The 21006-nt window shown below is 40.5% G+C and overlaps 2 protein-coding genes across 7 annotated transcripts in view; one reads left to right on the forward strand and one right to left on the reverse strand.

The window, feature by feature from the left end:
• The window catches only part of BLTP3B (bridge-like lipid transfer protein family member 3B), a 97565-nt gene extending 90327 nt beyond the window's left edge, over positions 1–7238 (reverse strand). For 2 of the 3 annotated variants that reach the window (XM_025439522.3, XM_025439523.3), the window contains exon 1: positions 6947–7234. In XM_025439522.3, the coding sequence (XP_025295307.1) occupies positions 6947–6990 (44 nt within the window). In that variant the 5' untranslated portion in view covers positions 6991–7234. Of the gene's footprint in view, positions 1–6946 lie in introns of all 3 variants that reach the window. The other variant, XM_049093986.1, reaches the window with a different exon arrangement.
• A 728-nt stretch (positions 7239–7966) lies between these two features.
• The window catches only part of ACTR6 (actin related protein 6), a 29562-nt gene continuing 16522 nt past the window's right edge, over positions 7967–21006 (forward strand). Inside the window, exons 1-7 of one of the 4 annotated variants that reach the window (XM_025439528.3) lie at positions 7967–8125; positions 13038–13477; positions 15276–15393; positions 15843–15911; positions 17971–18094; positions 19391–19526; positions 19618–19674. In XM_025439528.3, the coding sequence (XP_025295313.1) occupies positions 13203–13477; positions 15276–15393; positions 15843–15911; positions 17971–18094; positions 19391–19526; positions 19618–19674 (779 nt within the window). In that variant the 5' untranslated portion in view covers positions 7967–8125; positions 13038–13202. Of the gene's footprint in view, positions 8126–13037; positions 13478–15275; positions 15394–15842; positions 15912–17970; positions 18095–19390; positions 19527–19617; positions 19675–21006 lie in introns of those variants that run through there. The other 3 variants (XM_049094014.1, XM_025439527.3, XM_025439526.3) reach the window with 3 other exon arrangements.

Here is a 21006-nt window from a genome sequence, read left to right on the forward strand (position 1 = left end):
GTTCAAAGCCTTGCTGTGGCTTCTGATCTCACTCAGGATAAAAGACAAAGTCATTACAAGGTCCAACCAGTTCTAGCCCCGTTTTCTCTTTGATGCATCTTCCTCTACTTAACTTCACTCCTCACTTCACTCATGTTGGTGGCCTTATTATATTTCAAAAATGGCAAGCAAGATTTCACTTCTTAATCTCTGCATTTGCGTCCACTACCTCTTTCCTCTCTCTTCTCAAATATCACCTTCTCAATTAGACCTTCCTGATCACCAGATTTAAGAGAGCAAACTCCTTCCTTACTTCCCTGCACTTCCTATCTCCTTTCCCTGTGTTCTATTTTTAATAGCACTTACCGCAAACTGATATAATGTTCTTCACTTTTTTTTACTATCAGCCTCCTCTGATTAAAAATGTAAATTCCATTAAGGGCAGAGATTCATGCCACAACACAAAGGACTAGAGCCAGTACAAAGTAGCACTCAGTAAATATTTGTTAAATAAACAACTGTTATATATCTAGTGTTAAAGTCAACAGTACTGGAGATTATTTTTAAAATACTGTCAATCTAACTAAAAATTACTTTAAAAAATTCATAGACTTATAAAAGTAAATTTATTTATATTTCTTTTTTTTAATAAAGATTTTATTTATTTATTCACAAGAAACACACAGAGAGAAGTAGAGACACAGGCAGAGGGAGAAGCTGGCTCCATGCAGGGAGCCCGATGCCGGACTGGGATCACATCCTGACCCTAAGGTAGATGCTCAACTGCTGAGCCACCCAGGCATCCCTATTTCTATTCCCAAAGGGTAATAATTAACTCAAATTTTTTCCAATTGCCGAATCCAAGTAAGCCAAATCTCACAAATTTCATGTGGTAGTATAGCTCTAGGAATAGGTAACGTTTAGTAATCCTACTCATGCTTCCTATGCCACAGTAGGAATCATTGAGGTTTCCCAAGAGCCGAGACCATGTCTTACCCATCTTTGTATCTCTAATGCCCAGTGTTCAAGAACCTGATAAACATCAACTCTAAAAATTCTTGAGCTTTGGGGCACCTGGGTGGCTCAGTGGTTGACCATCTGCCTTTGGCTCAGGGTGTGATCCCAGGGTCCTGGGATTGAGTCCCACAGTCTCCCCGCAGAGAGCCTGCTTCTCCCTCTGCCTGTGTCTCTGCCTCTCTCTCTGTATCTCTCATGAATAAATAAATAAAATCTTTAAAAAAAATTATTCAGCTTTACCATAAAAGTAGAAATGTAATTAGCCTATCATAATTATATAAAATTATCATTTGAAAAAATAATTTCTGACGGTTGAAATAATGTTGTGTTTCCTTTTAAGAATATTTAATTCAGGAATGATATATAGACCTAGTCATTATAAGGCCCCACAAGGTGGCCTGGTTTTCTCTGTGATCTCATCTCCCTCTACTTCCTTCACTCCTCATTCCACTCCAGAAGCTTATATGCACCCTAACTTCTCTTCAGCGATTCAGTCCTACGGCCTTAATGGATACCTTACCCTAAATTAGGCCTAATCCTCCTCTGACATTTTAAACTTTAATATGACACTTTCAAACAAAACCTCCAATCCTTCCAGTTCTCTCATTTGTTTTTCTCAACTGCTCTCCCATTCAGATAAAATTTCCAATTCTTTGATGGTTCTTTCCAGACTATCAGCTGCTGTTTCCCTCTTCTCTTTCTTTCACAGCATAAGCTATCCATGAATACACCGTGAGGCATCGTAAACTCTCTATCACTTTGCCATTCACTCACAAGACCCGGCAAGTGTTCAACCATTCCTAATCTCCCTAACAAATATTCCAAATATTCAACAATCTTCTCAAAACACCCTTTCTATTTACTCCTTCCCCTTAATTTAGGGAACATATCTTGTTGAGACTATCAAGCAGTTTCTCCTACCTAGATTATTAGTCCCTTTCCAAGAATGGTCCCCTCACCCGACCATAAATTCCGTTGGGATACTGATGTCCTTCTAATCCATTACTTTTCAAGTTAATCAGAGACCCTCTGTAGACTCTATATTTCCATGACAGTCAACTGCTCCTGAACTCTGGAGTCCAAAAACCAAACTGATAACCAAACATCTTTAATGATCCTGCTCCTCTTCTGTCTGGAATTCTTTATCAGCAGTCACCTCCCGGGATGAAATACAATATCTTTAATACAGCAAATGAGGCCTTCTGACATCTAATTTTTAGTTCAGGGCCTATTAAAGACACCAAATGGAACAGCAAGCCACACTCAAGGTAGTTTCCCTCTGACCATATCTTTGCTTTATGACCCTTTTGCCATTGTTAACTGATATATGTTGGTAAGTAGAACTGGGCCAAACAGGTTCTCTCTCCCAGGAATCTAAAACTTGACAGAAAAACCAAAAACAGGGAGTTGTGAGAGGTAGAAGCAGTAGTTATCAATCAAGAGATTTTACTCCCAGGGGATATTAACAATGCCTGGAGTGCTACTGGCATCTAGTGGGTAGAGACCAGAGATGCTGCTAAAGACCTTCAAACACAGAGCAGGTCTTCACAACAGAGAATTAACTTGTCCAATGAAATTTTAGGAGCTGGTTAGGTCCTGCCTCTCCCCAGACTTTGGGACCTATCCCAACAGCTTTCTGTTACAATTCCCTTATTACTTAAGTTAAACTGAGGTTTTTGTTGTTTGCAAAAACAAAATAACCTGAAGTAGTACCAGTACCCTAGTTCAAACATTTGAAATGCTTGTATACTTCAAACAAGTTTCTCAATCTCAAAACTACTGACATTTGGGTCAAATAATTATTTGTTGTGGGAGACTATGCTGTGTACTGCAGCATGTTTAGCAGCATTCCTGGCCTCCATCCCACCCCACAAGTTGTGACCATCAGAAATGTATCCAGATGTTACCAAATATAACATCCTAAAGTACATCCCAAATGTAACATGTAACCCCTAAGGGGCAAAATCACCTGATTGAAAACCACAATTTTAAACTATACAAAGACTCCATGGTTGTATAAGACTTTATGAATGGTTGTCCTGCCAACTCCCACTTCCCATAAACCTTGTGTCCAGCTTAGTGTGTATGAGCCAAAGCATGGGAGGAAGGGAAGAGGGAACATTTGTATCTGAATCTCTCTTACTCCTTCTCAGGTCCTAGTGTTAATACACTTCATCTTCTAGCTTCTATTTTCCTCCTCTTCTCCTGTTTGAACACACAAATACAAATGCCACAGTAACAGGAGGCCTTGAAAGGTAGCTCTCGTTATTTCCTTTTTTACATTTGTTCTAACTTTTCCTTAGAACTCTTCATTCTTTTGTGAAAAATACTCTCTTGGAGAAGACTCCAAAACATACTCTGTGCTGGTTCACAGTAATTTCTCTTCAAGGACTTTCCTGTTTCACTTCTCTTAAAATATAACTACTCCAATCCCCACCCCCACCACACACACTCCCTCACCCTCTTGCCCTGCCCCCTTGCCCAATCCCAGGAGGCACGTGGGCAAGCTCCAGCTCGCACGCGCTCTCTCTCTCTCTCTCTCTCTCCTTCCCTGTTCAGTTTCAGATCAGTTCCAAGTACACAAACTATTTTTTTAAACTTTTTTTTTTAAGATTTTATTGATTTATTCATGAGAGACAGAGAGAGGCAGAGACACAGGCAGAGGGAGAAGCAGGCTCTATGTAGGAAGCCCGATGTGGGACTTGATCCTGCAACTCCAGGATCACGCCCTGAGCCGAAGGCAGACCACTGAGCCACCCAGGTGTCCCACAAACTATTTTTTATTAAGGATGCAACAGATGCTTAGGATACAAACTAAACAACAACTGGGCAGGGAACTACTATACAGATTTATACTTCTCAAATAGTTCAGCATTTACTTAAAGCATTTATTAATCTCTTAAGAATCTCTTAAGAATTTCTCTTTTATAATTTTCCAATATACCAGTTTCTCAAGCCCCTGTATCTCAGGAACACTGGTTTTAATGTTACAATTTCACCATACTTCAATCTCAAGGCTCAGAATAAGCATTTTCTTTCTCCTGTTTTCCTTTACAGTCTCCTTCTTACTGGAAGGTCCCATATATAGAGTCAATTTTCCGGTCCTTCCTTTCCAGGACAACAAAGGCTCATTTATTCAGTAATTCAATTACCTTCTTAAAAACCACAGGGATTGGGATCCCTGGGTGGCTCAGCGGTTTGGCGTCTGCCTTTGGCCCAGAGCGTGATCCTGGAGACCCTGGATCGAGTCCCGCATTGGGCTTCCGGCATGGAGCCTGCTTCTCCCTTTGCCTGTGTCTCTGCCTCTCTCTCTCTGTCTATCATGAATAAATAAATAAATAAGTCTTAAAAAAAAAACACAGGGAAACTGACCATACCCAATATCTATGATAACACTGGTGGCATATAGTCTTAATCAGTTATGAAAATACAAGGGCAAGTCAATGCTTTGGTGCCACCATTCATTACCAAAAAAAAAAAAAAGTTGCTGAGTGCCTACATTCTGCTAGATTAAAACAAAATTCCTGCCATCATGCAGTTTACTTTCAAGTGAAGAAGACAAAGAACGAGCATCTATACAGACAGAGAAGGATGAAAAGGTTGGTCAGGTAGGGCCTCCTTTGAAGGGTCAGTAATGGCATCCGCTGGCTGTAAGAAACGTTTATTATTGGAAGGTAATGTGTTCTAAGTATTTCCTGTTAAACATTTACATTGTCATAATTAAAGATAATTACTTTAATAGAGACATCTTTATTACTGGATAATCTGTAAAATTAAGCTTGACCCAGGTAATTTCAAAAATTCACCTCTACCTGAATAACTATAATTTATTACAACACACATCAACATTCTAGCCAAGAATATGAATTTGATACTCTTTAGTCACCCAAGTTAAGTTTTGAAATATGAAATAACTAAAAACTCATGTTTCAAAAACACATCTGTACTCAGCCATAAAAAAGAATGAGGTCTTGCCATTTTCAACAACATGGATAGACCTAGGGGGTTTTATGCTAAGTGAAATAAATCACACACAGAAAAACAAATACATATGACTTCAATTACATGTGGAATCTAAAGAAAGAAAAACAAAAGAGCAGAAATCCATAAATACAAAGAACAAACTCATGGTTGGCAGAGTAAAGGGCTCTGATCATGGGCAAGTCACAAGGATGAAAGGTACAGCACAGGGAATTCAGTCAGTGGTACTATAATAACATTGTGTGGTGACAGGTGATAGCTACACTTGGTGGAGAGCACAGCATAACCCATAGAGTTGTCACATTATTGTGTTGTACACCTGAAGCTAATGTTCACATTGTGTGTCAACTCTAAGTCGAAAGAAGGGAGGAAGGAAGGAAAGGCATACAAATGGCCAAAGATGCAAAAACAAAAATCCTCATCTCTGAAAAACAATCCTTATTACCATTTACCACAAAGCTATTAAAAATCACACAGATCAAATAGTACCCCAAGGACTCAATTCTGAATATGTAGTTGTGGTCTCTTTTGTGAAGTAAGCCACCACCTTTGCTATTAATCTTTAAGAGTCTTTCTCAACTGAAGTTCCACAAGAGAATTAAACTAACAACGTAAGACACTCTGAATTAACTTTTCTCCCAAGCGTCTGGAATGGAACTAGCCATGTGCCATCATCCTTGGAAGATAAACGCTCAAATCATTTTCTGGAAGTCTGAATTTTCTTGGGGAATGGAGTATGACAAAGGCTAGAGGACATCTGATTAAGTCAGGTATTACCTAAATAATAATTAAAAAGATAAAACCTTTTTCCAAAATAAAATAATTCAGTATTGGACCGTAGGTACAAGTTATTAAAACATTTCAATTAGCGATAATATTAAGAAATGCATATTCATAAGTGCTGCTATAATTTGCTACTTGTTAAAATAGAGGTTATATCTTACTCAATGCTTTAAGTTTAGATAACATATTTGCTGATTCACAGAAATACTGATTTTGTTGCCCAACCTGCAACCTGTGGTATGCAGTGATCTGGACAATCAACCGTCTTCACCGTGTGAACATACCTGTATACCCAAGTTTTATCCTAGTATCATTAACTTACAAATAACAGAGCAAAAAAGGGTCATAACCAAACGCTTTGAATTCTGTTAACCATTTGGAAACAAGATCCCACATTCAGCCTGCGCCCGGAGACAAATATGGAGAAGTCAGAAGTAACAAAGTGCCAGCTTTACTGAGTCATGTTTCTGACTAAAACCGCGTTATGAAACGGAAAGAATGACAAGTATTGTTTATCACCACAGATGCTGACTACCTGAATTTATGGATCTCATATTTTAAAAAGAAAAAAAAAAAACTGTTTTGCCAAAATGATGTCGAACTAAAACGACCCCAGAAAGAACTTTGCCAAAGCTGGGAAGTCTATTTGGCGAACACAAACCCTAACTGTGCAAACAGGCACACACTCTAATGCACCGGAGCGGGAGCGGCGAGGCGGGGGTGAATTCGGGAAACCACAAGGTTAACATTTCACGGAGGAGACAAGCCTCAGCCCCCAAGGTCCGCACTGCTCCAGGCGCCCTCGGTGAACCGAAACGCCGTGCTCCGAGTGGAGGCGAGCACGGAGCTCGGGGTCACCCGGCCGCACACAGCATCCCCGCCTCCGCGCAGCAGCGCCCGGCGGGGTCCCCGGAGCCAGGTCAGCAGGCTGCCTGCCCCGCCGCCCTCCACGCCGCTCGGAGCCGGCGGGGCACGGCCGGTGCAGGGGGCCGACTCCGGAGGTCAGCGCCGGGCGCCGCCGGCCACGGAACATCGGGGCCGCGACCCCTGCCCCGCCAGGACCTGGACGCTCAGGCGGCGCCTCCCGCACGACTGCCGGGCCCCGCGGTCCCCGAGCTGCACGCAGCCTCCCGGGCCGGCGAGGGCGGAGGCGGACTGGCCCCCCACGCCCGAGGCTCTAGCTGACCTGGAGAGGTGCTTCAGGATCTGTTTCTTGATGAGCCCGGCCATGGTGCCGGGCCAGGAGGCGGCGCGCTCCCTCCGCGTTTCTCACTGCCTCCTCTCTTCGTGGTCCGGACTAGCCCGGCGAAGGGTCGCGTGAGTGCTCACGCCCGGGAGAGACCGAAGGCCCCGGCCGAGGCCACAGCCGCCGCCGCCGCTGCCGCCGAGGACCCGGAGCATCGCTCTCAGGCCTCCGTGGCCGCCGCCGGCGCCATCTTGGCTGCAGCATCACCTAAGAGACCTGGGGGAGGGCGGGGCGGCGCGGACGGGGCGCGGGGCGGGGCGACGCGGGGGAGGCGTGCACGCGGGGACGCGCGGGGGGCGGGGCGACGCAGACTGCGGGCGGGGGGAGCCGCGGGGCGGGCCGCGCGGGGGGGGGCTCGGGGGGGATGCACGCGGGGAGCGCGGGCGGGGGCGCGGGGGGGGGCGGCGGAGCCCTGCGCGCCCCCCAACGCGCCCCGCGCTGACCGCCCCGCCCCGCGCTGCATGAGTGTCTTTTGCTGCCGCGCCGCTCCGGATCCCAGAACCTTCCTGGGCTTCACATGCTCCGTCTGTGCTCTGGCCTGGTTCCTGCCTCCATTACGGAGTGCTCCTTCCACATCCTACTTGTTTTTTTCATTTTTCACAATTTGCTCCACAAACTACCCTGCTCGCTTTGCTCTCTACCTGCTGTACTCCGCTTTCTTCATACGCCTGCCTCAGTTTCTTCTTTGCTAAGATATACTGCTCCTCCCCCTCCCCCCCCCCCCACACACACGCCCATGCTGTAATTTAATGTTTCCTCTGGTGATTCCAATCCTGAGGGAAGTAAAAGTTGACAACGTGTCTTAAGAGTCTAGGACCTGGGAATTAGAAGACAGAAATTCAAGTCCTGGCTCTGTGGTTCTAGCTGTGTTAACCCGAAGAAAATAATTTCCTTACTTTTAACCTTAATTAGAGACAAAATACGTTAATCGTGTATTCTATAACCGTCTCGCTAGGTTGTGGCTACGGAAATAAGAATGCAAAATTTCACATGAAAATTTCAATGAAAAGGAAGGAAATGATTGAAATAGAACTATTACAGCTCTCCACCTCACCCAGCCCCAAAGCAACATTTTCAAAGAGTCAAAATAACCACCCAGCGATGTCTCAAGGAGGAAAGGTATTAACACTACCTCTGAGGGATGGATCAGGAAGGATCTGGTTAAGGGTGGGGGAGAGAAGGTAGTTCACACATAGTCCAACAAGCTGCCCTTTTTGAAGAAAGGAAAGGAGATAATGCTTGACTCCTCACCATTCCTCATGCAATGCGAGCTAGGCCTTATTCTGGGGTTGCCTAGCCAAAAACAAACAAATCTGTTCTGTCATCAAAGAGTTAACAGACTAGGTAGGTAAATAGACTCTCAAGACCTTGAGGTAAGTCCTTCGACTTACCTCAAGGTCCAATGCTACCTGGGCCTTTGTGTCGCTATGTAAACTTGGGCAAGTGATTTAATGTGTCAGCCTCAAATTCCTCATCTATGCAAGATAATATTAAGTTTCTAACTCAGAATTTATGAGATCTAAATGAGATTATGCATATAAAGTTTTCAACAAAGTGCTCAGTACTAAGCAAACTCTTTAATAAATGCTATTAAATTAGCATTATTGAAAACAGATGCAAAGTGTTATGAGCCCACGAAGAAGGAGTGATTTGTTCTACCTTAGGTCAAAGGCAGATTTACAGTAGAGATGTTATTTCAAAGATGAGACTGAATTAGCTTAATGCATTGACCTTGAAATTCAAGATTTGGATGTAAAACGTAGCTCTGCAGATTTTTTAACAATGGAATCGTAGGAACAGTATGGAACCTCTCAGGCTCCATGATGGTTGTTGTGAGGATTAACCAAGCTAATGAAGGTTAAGTAAGTACTAGACTACTTGAAAGAGTGCCAGACACAATATGATGGAATTAATTCACTAGCAGGAAGAGTATGTTCCAGGCAGGTGGAAGTGTCAAAGCTCATGGCTTATAAATGGCAAGTGGCCTAATGTCGTGGCTAGAACAAAACACAGATTCCTTTTCCAAGTTGTAAGTATTAAAGAATCTCACAGCTTAATAACTATAGTTGTAGTATAGTTTAAAAAAATTCAACTAAGCAAATCGAGAATTTGTCTTTATTAAGCAATTCATTAATTGGGATCATCCCACATAGCAAGTAGAGGGAACTCCCAAGGAAGGAATTGTACAAAATGGAAAGTATTTATAGGAAGGAATTTACAGGGGATCCCTGGGTGGCTCAGCGGTTTGGCGCCTGCCTTTGGCCCAGGGCGCGATCCTGGAGATTCGGATCGAGTCCCACATCGGGCTCCCGGCATGGAGCCTGCTTCTCCCTCTGCCTGTGTATCTGCCTCTCTCTCTCTCTCTCTCTGTGTCTATCATAAATAAATAAATAAATAAATAAATAAATAAATAAATAAGTAAATAAAAAGAAGGAATTTACAGGACGTTATTGCAAGAAAAGAAAGAAAGACAAAAGACTGTTTCAGGCAAGGTCACCTTCATTTAGGGGGAAAGGCCAAGAGCCCTATTAGGTGGATTACCTTATTTTCCTTTGGGAGGGATGTTGGGATGAGGAGGGACCATGTGACAGATTACCTAATTGATGCAGACCAGAAAATTCCAGGCTAATTGGCTTAAAATTCCACACCTAAAGAGGTTGAAGCTGTACTTAGGTCTTGGTTTGCTGTGGGCAACTGACTCTGCCTTAAGCTTGTGTTTTTTAATGAGTTTTTACTGATTTGTACCAATATCTTTTTATTGAGAAATACATTTGCAATTTTTCTGTCCCTGGATTGAGGGAACATATGTCAAAACCACTATAAGGGACCCCTGGGTGGCTCGGCGGTTTAGCGCCACCTTCGGCTCAGGGCGTGATCCTGGGGTTCTGATGGAATCCCATGTCAGGCTCCCTGCATGGAGCCTGCTTCTCCCTCTGCCTGTGTCTCTGCTTCTCTCTCTGTGTGTCTCACATGAATAAATAAATAAAATCTTTAAAAAAATAACACTATAAATTCAGTGGTTTAAATAAATTCACATCTTTTTTTTTTAAGATGTTATTTGTTTATTTGAGAGAGAAAACATGCAGGGCAAAGGCAGAGGGACCAGCAAATTCCTCCACTGAGCAGGGAGCTCAACATGGGGCTCAATCTCAGGATCCCGAGATCATGACCTGGGCCCAAGTCAGATGTTTAACTGAGCCACCCAACACCCCTTTACATTTTTCTTAATTGCTTTTTAATTATCAAAGTATAATTTTTAAAAGTTAAAAAACATGACTGTCATACAGATGTATAATGGATATGCACCAAAGATTTATCAACTCATATTAATGTAAAAGCCAATAAAATAGGAGTTAGAGCTAGTTCACTCATTAATAGGACTTAAAACTGTTGCACATGTTTATTATATACTTGTAACAGAGTCATATTTTTAATTCTTTTAAAATTATATAAGCAGGAGTCAAGGGTCCCTGGAAAAAGACACCACTTCCTTCACATAAGAAAGGTCATTTTAGGAGGCACCTGGGTGGCTCTGTTGGTTAAGTGTCTGATATGATCCCAGCTCAGATCTTGATCACAGAGTCTTGAGTTCAAGCTCTGCAGTGGCCTCCACCTACTTCCATTTTTGTACAATTTCTCTACTTAGAATTCCCCTTAGTTGGCTAGATTGGATACTGCCTGGTTCATGAATCTTTCAGTAAAGCCAATTAAATTTACTCAGTTGAATTGTATTTTAACAAAAGTAATATATGCTTGAGATTACTTGAGCTAAAATCTGGTAGGGGAGAGAGCATGGTATGAAGTGACTAGACTCAGAATTTTTACTGAACAGTCTTGTGCTGAAAGTGGGCTCCTACAGGGTCATGAGAACCAATTACATGCATTTCTTCCCAGCTCTGTGTTCAGGGTTTGGTGACTTCAGGATAGCTGGAAATCAACCATGGTGACAGTATCTATAACACAGACCATGGTAAACCCTACAGATCAGGGCTTTTTTTCCCCCTGGAGATCTGGTTGTTGACCATTTACCAGCACACGCTGTAAGATGGGTTGAAGGGGGGATGAAATTGCAAATGTATGGGCACTATTTCTTCCTAGGCAGTGTCAAGTCATAGAAGGAAGGACTTGTGTGGTGAGGAATACATTTACAGACGGTGATCAGATTTCTGATTTAGAAAAATACTTGCTGATGATTATGCTAGTGGCACAGAAGACCGAGCAGAATGAGAAGAGAATGCAGGCAGAAAGGGCATTGAGAAGGCAGTGGCATTATTTGAGGTGAGAGATAAGGTGGTATCAGTAAAGAGGAAAGGCCAAGGACAGATTCCAGAGAGTAATTCTGGGATTGGGGTTGAAGGTAATTGAGGTATCTAGCTTGATGCACCATGTGGATCTTGGGACATACTATTAATATAGATAAGTAATTAGGTGGAACAAACCTTTTTGGAGATAAAATTCAGTTTTAGATTTGTTGCTATCCATTAAAGTTATCCTAGGATATACTTGGGTAGAAACATTCAGACTATAGTTGGGGGGTGGAAATTCTGCTTTTAGCTTTATCATTATTTAATGACAGCTGAAACCAAGAACAAAAATGATCTTAATCAAGGAGGATGTAAATGTTGAGGAAAGCAAAAAGAGAAGCTTAAATAAGAAAAGGCTGATAATCAGAAGGAAAAATCATATTTTAAGAGATGAAAGATGACTAGAAATGATGTCAGCTCTATGCCGTAAGTTTTTTAAAAAAATATTTTATTTATTTATTCATGAGAGAGGCAGAGACACAGGCAGAAGGAGAAGCAGGCTCTATTCAGGGGAGCCCGGAGTGGGACTTAATCCCAGGACTCTGGGATCATGCCCTGAGCCAAGGGAGATGCTCAACTGCTGAGCCACCCAGATGTCCCTATGCTGTAAGTTTTAGAAAACATTCTTTACATGTTTGTAGTAAGAGATCTTATCAGTTTAGTGATAAATTAGAGAAAACAGAATGACTAAAATTGCACATAATTAACTTTGGACATTCAATGATTTTTCGATACAAAGATCTAGACCAGTAGAATAGAGTGGTCTGACTTCAAGGAGTTTGCCATCTATACAAGTTAAGAGATTAATTATATGGGGGCACCTGGCTGGCTTGGTTGGTGGAACATGCGACTGTTGATCTTGGAGTTGTGAGTTCCAGCCTCAGGTTGAGTGTAAAGATTACTTAAAGGTAAAAATCTTTAAAAAAATAAATGAGAATGAGTATATGATGAAAAGATGACAATGATGATGATGATTACCTCTACCAGGTACTTGTGTCATTTACTCTTCATAAAACAATTCTGCAAGGGAGTGTTATTAATATTACTGTATTTTACAAATGAGAAAACTAAGGCATAGAGAGATGAACTAGCCTGTCCACAGCATCTAGTAAGAGCCAAGATTTTGGTCCAAGAGTTTAAATGCAGAGACTATAAATCACTATCTCTTTGATTTTAATAATAGTTCAGAAATTTAAAGATTAAGTTAGTGTATGTGTATATATATGTGTGTGTGTGATATATATGTGTATATATCTATATATTTATATATATCTATATATCTATATCTATATATCTTTGAAAGTTTACTCACAGGTATTAAGCACTTTCTAAATCTTTACCCATCATCATCTTCATCGCCCAAGGTTACACAGCCATTTTGTGGAGTCTGGATTCTAATACAAAATTCATTCTTATCCCTTATTATGTATTGGAGTTAGCCGAGGGTATTACAAGAGCACACAGGAGCACCTGATTTCAAGAGTGAGAACAGGGTAACGTGCGGTGTCAAGAAACCTTTTAGTAAGAACGACAGCGCAGTGTTATGAACAAGTAGGTGGAGGAAGAGTATGAATGCGTAGAAAAGAGAGGCAGTTGATCAAACAGCATGTCTATAATTTAAAGGTGGTCGGGCCTAGGCTACAATGGAATGGGCAGTGGCGGGGAATGAGGCTGAAGAGACTTCATACCCCATTCCACACTGTATGATTTTGCATTTCATCCCTTAGGAAACGTCACTGAACAATGCTACTGGAACACACGCGGGCACAAAGCTGAAGGTGCACCACGGAAGTCAACAGAGAATTGGCGGGGCGAGTCAGTGTGCGAAGCGGAGGGCAAAAACGTAATACGGTGGGCGCAAAAGCCGCAAGCCGGTTGCACGTTCCCGGGGGATGGAACCGGCGGGGCGTGGAGGTAAGCGCTGCACAGCCCTACGCCCGCAGCGAGGCCTGCAGGGCGTCTCTGGTTTCCGGCGTCCTCCGTTGCTAAGGAAGACCGGAAGCGCCCTTCCGCCCCGCCCCGCCAACCCTAGAGTCCCGGAAGCCCAGGGAGCCGAAGTGACGGGAGGACGGAGCGACGGCCGGTGGGTTCGCGGTAAAATGACGACTTTGGTGCTGGATAACGGAGCCTACAATGCCAAAATCGGTTACAGCCATGAAAACGTGTCGTAAGTGTTCTCTCGCTCCTCAGCACGAGCCCGACGTCTGGTGGCTTCACAGACTCGGCTTCCGGTCGGGAGCGCAGTAAACTGCAGGTGGCCCTCCGTGGCCCTCACCCGCGCCGTAGGGATGCTCCGACTGGAGCCGGGAGGCTGGGATGCTTTCCACTGCAGTTGTGGCGGTCACGTAGGCCACGCGGCCCCGGAAGTGGGACGTGCGTTTCCTTTGGTACAGGAAATCGTTGAGGAAACTAGGCTTCTTTGAGAAGCGGTGCTCGACGAAGCGGTGCGTCCCCGAAGTTCAGGAACCGCAGGAAGCGCGGACATGTGTGTGCATATGCACATTCTTGAGGGCACTGCCGCGGCTTTCACCAGATCCTCAGTGGGTCCTGTGACCCCAGAAGCGCTTAAAAACGACCTACTGGTTGGAGACGTTGAAGGCTTCGTGCCTAAGCCCCTTGGTGTGCCTTGGCCGACCTGGTTGATAGACTTGATTTGACGGAATCACTACAATGGCATTCGTCAAATATATACGTATATAGAGAGAAGAAAAGATGCTTTACTTCTAAAATGTTTACAGAGGATTCTCTGCCCTCTCTTTCTCCTTTTCTTTTTTTTCTTTTTTAAAGAGAACGCTTATAGAAACGTAAATTCTTAGTCTTCCGGAAAATGTTTTTTGGCAATGTGTATCACTGTTTTTATCCTTTGGCCACAGTAGTTCTGCTATCAGTTTCCTAAGGAATAAGTATGAAGGGTTTGATAAGAATAAATACAGGATGCTCTATGTTACAGACATTGTGTATGGTGGGAAAAAAGGAAAAGAAAGCAAGCTGAATAATCAAGAATAGAAAATAGACTAATATTACAGTACAACCATAAGATTGACTGTAGTGCGGTTTTTAAAAATCCCGTCCTCCAATCGCCTGGATGGCTCAGTGCGTTGACTATCAGACTCTTGACTTTGGCTCAGATGGTGATCTTAGGGAATGGAATTGAATCACCCCTTGGGCTCTGCCCTCAGCTGGGAGTTGGCCTGAAATTCTCTCTCTCCCTGCACCCTAACCCCCAGCTCTTGCACTCTCTCACTCTCTTGCTTTCTCTCTCTAAAATTAATCTTTAAAGAAAAAAAAAAAATCATGTCCTCAAAGCATATTTAAACATGTAGAGAAAATGACAACATAGTATAAATGAAATAAGCTGATACAAAACATGTTTGCAGTATTGTCCCAATATCCTTTCCCTCTCTCCTCCTCTCTCTCTCCCCTCCCCTTCTCCCACTCCTGCACACACATACATGTGTACATGTGTGTATGGTTGATGATGACTTTAGTTTGTCTTCCTAACCAGATTGTAAGCCTGTGGTAGGAGGCAACCATATTAAGAACTACTTCCTCCTCCTGTATCCTATAGCATCCTGCTAATTGAAAATCTTTGGCTTCTTAGAGATCTAATTTTAATGGCAAGAATTTTGAAACTGTAAATCTTTTGCCCGAGTGGTATTAAGATTCCCACATTAAAGCCAAAAGGACCAGAACTTTACCTGAGCCCTGACTGTCATCTGGTGGTGGCAGGATCCATACCCACCTGGAAGGATTTTTTAAGGATTACTTGAGAAAGATGAAGGGTCCAGTGTAGGATCTCATATGTATTAGAACTTTTTAAAAAATGTGTTTTTTTTTAATTATTTGAAGATAAAATGAAAAACACTGGTTGTGAATATTTTTTTTGTCATGGAGGGAGGTGGTTAAGTAATTATACTTTCTAAGTGAGTAGTTAGGAAATAATTATATTATTTCTTTGTTTACAGGGTAATTCCTAACTGTCAGTTCAGGTCAAAAACAGCACGACTTAAAACTTTTACTGCTAACCAGATAGATGAAATAAAGGACCCTTCTGGACTCTTTTACATCCTTCCTTTTCAGAAGGTAATTCAATTATATGTCATTTCTAACAACATAGTCCTAAATGTAAACACAATTTTTAAATGTATAATTAAGATTTTTTATGTATGGGAATGTTTTTAGAAAAGCTATTTAAATTTTAATAAGATCTTATTAAAACCAAAAATTGAAATTAAATTGTCTTGTTAGCAATAAATGACCATGACTTAGTTACTGTCTGGGGTTCAATCCCAGACCAGACCCTATAGCAGGATGCTATAGGATACTGATTGTGGTACTGAATTTTACTTGTTTATATTAAAGCTAAATGAGATGAACATGTTAAAAAAGTGTAAGTATAGAGTGGCGTCTCCTTAAACAGTGTTTGAGTAGTGAAGGTAACCATAAAGAGCAATTAGTCATTTAGAGTATATTAATGTGATTTTTAAAAATTATTCAAATATTTGTGGTAATTTATACAAGAATTTTTTTAGGGCTACTTGGTGAATTGGGATGTTCAAAGACAAGTTTGGGATTACCTTTTTGGAAAAGAAATGTATCAGGTAACAAATTGGAGTATGTATTCAAATTTCTATTTCCATGCTTTATTCAATGAAAAATTACAGCACCAAAGAATTATTAACTCACGTTAATGCAAGAACCAACAGGATAGGATATAAAGCTAGTTTACACCTTAATATGACTTAAATAAATCTGTTCCACATGGTTACTATGTACTATCACTCATTTTTAGCTTTTAAAATTATATACACTGCCAAAATATATATGTTTATGAAAAGTAATACTTATATACTTATGATTACTTGAGCTAAAATCTGGTAGGGGGGAGAGCATGGTGTGAAGTGAATAGACTTATTATTATTATTTTTTTAAAGATTTTACCCATTTATTCATGAGAGACACGGGGGTGGAGGGACAGAGACACAGGCAGAGGGAGAAGCAGGCTCCACACAGGGAGCCTGATGTGGGACTCGATCCTGGGACTCCAGGATCACGCCCTGGGCCAAAGGCCGGCGCTAAACCACTGAGCCATCCAGGGATCCCCTAGACTCAGAATTTTTACTGAATAGTCTTGTGCTGAAAGTTGGCTCCTACGGGGTCATGAGAACCAATTACATGCATTTCTTCCCAGCTCTGTGTTCAGGGTTTGGTGACTTCAGGATAGCTGGAAATCAACCATGGTGACAGTATCTATAACACAGACCATGGTAAACCCTACAAATCAGGGCTTTTTCTCCCCCTGGAGATCTGGTTGTTGACCATTTACCAGCACACGCTGTAAGATGGGTTGAAGGGGGGATGAAATTGCAAATGTATGGGCACTATTTCCTCCTAGGCAGTGTCAAGTCATAGAAGGACGGACTTGTGTGGTGAGGAATACATTTACAGAGGGTGATCAGATTTCTGATTTAGAAAAATACTTGCTGATGATTATGCTAGCGGCACAGAAGACCGAGCAGAATGAGAAGAGAATGGAGGCAGAAAGGGCATTGAGAAGGCAGTGGCATTATTTGAGGTGAGAGATAAGGTGGTATCAGTAAAGAGGAAAGGCCAAGGACAGATTCCAGAGAGTAATTCTGGGATTGGGGTTGAAGGTAATTGAGGTATCTAGCTTTAACTTTAGAATATGTTTCAAAAGTTATATTTAAGTCACTAATATACTGTTCTTAGTTTTGAAGAAGTATAATATTTAAAAATATTATAAATATTTTAGGGATCCCTGGGTGGCTCAGTGGTTTGGCGCCTGCCTTTGGCCCAGGGCGCGATCCTGGAGACCCAGGATGGAATCCCACGTCGGGCTCCCGGTGCATGGAGCCTGCTTCTCCCTCTGCCTGTGTCTCTGCCTCTCTCTCTCTCTCTCTCTGTGACTATCATAAATACATTAAAAAAATTAAAAAAAAATAAATATTTTAAATATATTTAAATATTTAAAATTAAGTAATTGCATATGAATAGAATTTTCATTTTGAAGTGAATTTGAGGTTAAGAGAGTCTGTATGGAACTCAAGATTATTCACATGTCTGCTATTATTAGATCAATTCACCATCTCCTATTTGTTTTCACAGTAAAATATTTTTGTCCACATACCTAAATTGTGAATATTATGTGAGAATTTTGCGCTTTTAATGTATGTAATGTACCTTTAGGTATAGCGAGTGAATTTTCAGTTTTTAATGCTTCTTAAGGGTGTAGGAGAGAATTATGTAAACACTATGCTAAAGCTTCTGGCCATTTGACTTGGAAAACAAAACATCTCTAATGCTTGTAGTTGTATTTTTCATTACTTTTGCACGCTGATCTTCAAACAATTTGATAGTATCATTTTATTAATGCTACCATTAAGAGAGTTAAAATTGAATAATAAAGTGCCTGGATCCTGTAATCAGTCTTCCGGGATTCAAATCCTAGCTATGTCCCTAACTAGTTACATGAACCTTGGTAATGTATTCAACTTTTCTGTACCTCAGTTGGCCAATTAAATAGGGTTAGTAATAAGACTTCTAGGATTATTGTGAGGAATAATATTTTTGTTTATATATGTAAAACAAGTGTTTATGACTACAAAGTTATAAAACTTGTGGAATTTTTTTCTCTCATAGGTTGATTTTTTAGATACCAATATTATTATCACAGAACCATACTTTAATTTCACTTCAATTCAAGAATCAATGAATGAAATCCTCTTTGAAGAATATCAGTTCCAAGCAGTCTTAAGAGTAAATGGTGAGTTAAAGTTTTGATTGCAATTAAGTAATGGGAATACAGACATGAATAGGGTAAAGAGAAACACTTAAAATCCAAGAATATTGGGTGACATTTTTTTAGATTTGAAGGAAATAAAACATGGAATTTAAAAATTAGGTATACTCTTAGAGATTATCTAATCAGACTTTTCTCACTTCATCTTTTTACTAGTTTGGTATTTTCTCCATAATGAAGTTACTAGCCACATACTAGTTTTTTGTTTGTTTGTTTTTTAAAGTAAACTCTGAGGTTCAGACTCACAACCCTGAGATCAAGAGTTACATGCTGTAACGACTGTACCAGCCAGGTGCTCCACTAGCCACATATTTTTAAGTTCTGAAAGATTGTTTCTAAGGAGGTTACCTTTTCTGCCACTGATGTGTTCACTATCATTATTATTGATTGAAATGTTAATAGCTCAGCCTGCCAATATGTGGAAAACCAATCTGAAAATATTATCTAGATATTTAGATATATCATTTAGATATTTATATGCTTACTAGTTTATGAAAGGCTAGAATTACATTACATGATTGTACAATGAAAGTACTCAAATATTTAGCTTGCAGAATTTAAGTCTGTATGAGTGATACTATACTATAATGGTTAAGAGCACAATCTCTAGAACAGTGTTCTTCAGGGTGATTTTGCTCCTTGGGATATTTGGCAACATTGGGAGACATTTTTGGTTGTCTCGACTGTGAGGACACAGATGCTGCTAAACATCTTAAAATGAATAGGACAGCCTCCAGCAACAAGAAATTATCTGGCTCAAAATGTCAGTAGTTCTGAGGTTGAGAAACCTTGCTCTAGAATCACTCTAGGTGGTTTGAATCTTGACTGTTACTTTCTAGTTGTATGACATTGAGTATATTATTTAACTTCTCTGTGCTTCAATTTCTTCATCCATAAAATGGAACTGTTGTGAAGATTAAAACACAAATACTCATGGAGTTTTTAGAATTGTGCTCAGCATGTAATAAATGCTCAGTAAAATTATCAACTGTTAAAATAAGTTATGATGTTAAAATAATTAAGAATATTTACTTTTAAAAATTGATCACAAAAGTTTTAAGTCATGTTTACCACAAAATGTGATGTTTTAGTTTAAATGCAGAGAGCTTGTGATAGTTATGCATATTATTTTTAATTGACATATAGAAATAAAGGAAAGTTTTTGTCTTTGTGTTTGCCTTAATTTGTTACCTTTCTTTAAGTTACTTTAAATTAAGTACACTTTATATAATCCAGTTTTCTTTATCTTTTTCTGAATAGCTGGTGCTCTCAGTGCGCATAGGTATTTTCGAGATAATCCTTCCGAGTTGTGCTGTATCATTGTAGATAGTGGATATTCCTTTACACATATAGTTCCCTATTGTAGAAGTAAAAAGAAAAAAGAAGCAATTATTCGGTGAGTTGTATTCAATTTTCGTGTTTTTCTTAGGTTAAAACCAAATGAAAGGTGCGATAAACTGAACCAAATTTGAATTCTCCCTTTGTAGGATAAATGTAGGAGGAAAACTCCTAACCAATCATCTAAAGGAGATCATATCTTACAGGTAATATTTAGCTTTAATTCTTTGGGAGGGTTGGCTGCTGGTGATGAACTTTTTAAAGTCATTTAAAACTACTCTGACCATTTAGTTGTAACTTGAGGTGACAATTCTATATCACTGCTTTTAAAAACTATATCACATATATAAATACAGATGATGTTCAAATTGAAAGGCTTTCTAGTGGGGCACCTGGCTGGCTCAGTCTGTCCAGCATGCAACTCTTGATTTCTGGGTCATGAGTCCAAGCTGCACCATTGGTATAGAGCTTACACACACACACACACACACACACACACACACACATACAAACCCAAAAGCTTTCTAGCATATAAAATGCTAGTGTCCACCAAAATTTCGATATTTCCAAATTCTAGGGAGTTAAGTATGTTTAGTATCTTAAAATTCTAGAAGTTATAGCAGTTTATAAATGTTATACATTATAAAACAAATTAAAAATGCATTTAAGGAAATAGGGTTTTCAAAGGAAAATAAATCTCTATGCCCTCTTTCTTTCTCTCATGTCAATTCCATTTCACACAAAGTATGGTCTTTAAACTGTATTTATCGTTTATAGTTTTAGTCTCTGACTCTTAATAATGTATTGTTATTTTTGTTTGTGGATTAACCAATATTAGTTGACTATCCATCATTAAAAGATGAGGAATTAGCGTACTTTGCCACATCCCAACTCTTCTTGCTTTCCTATGTTTATTTATAAATTTAATTTATGCTATTATTTTAAATTTTATTTTGTTTAAAAACTTAAGTGTGATTTTTTTTTGTTTTGTAAGTAGAATTGTTAAATCTCAATTTCTCACTACATTAACTTTGGCTAGTATGACACCGTCAGTATCTCTTAGCTCCCCTCTATATCAGATGAGAAAATAAGTGAATCTGCATTTCCTTCTGCCTTTCCTCCCATGTTTTCCTTCTTTCTTCTGTCAGGTGTACCATTATTTTTTTAAACAGCTTTATTGAGATCTAATACATACCAGAAAATTCATCCATTTAAAGTGTACATTTTTTTTTTTTTAATTTTTATTTATTTTTGATAGAGAGAGAGAGAGGCAGAGACATAGGCAGAGGGAGAAGCAGGCTCCATGCACCGGGAGCCCGACGTGGGATTCGATCCCGGGTCTTCAGGATCGCGCCCTGGGCCAAAGGCAGGCGCTAAACCGCTGCGCCACCCAGGGATCCCCTTAAAGTGTACATTTTCAGTGGATTTTAGTGTATTAGAACATTTTTAGAACATTTTTGTTACCCTCAAAAGAGACCTACTCCCCTATCCATCCTACCCAGCTCTAGCACATTTGTAAAAGACTTTTTATTTTACGA

The sequence above is a fragment of the Canis lupus genome, chromosome 15 (genome assembly GCF_003254725.2).
Source record: "Canis lupus dingo isolate Sandy chromosome 15, ASM325472v2, whole genome shotgun sequence".
Lineage (NCBI taxonomy): Eukaryota > Metazoa > Chordata > Mammalia > Carnivora > Canidae > Canis > Canis lupus.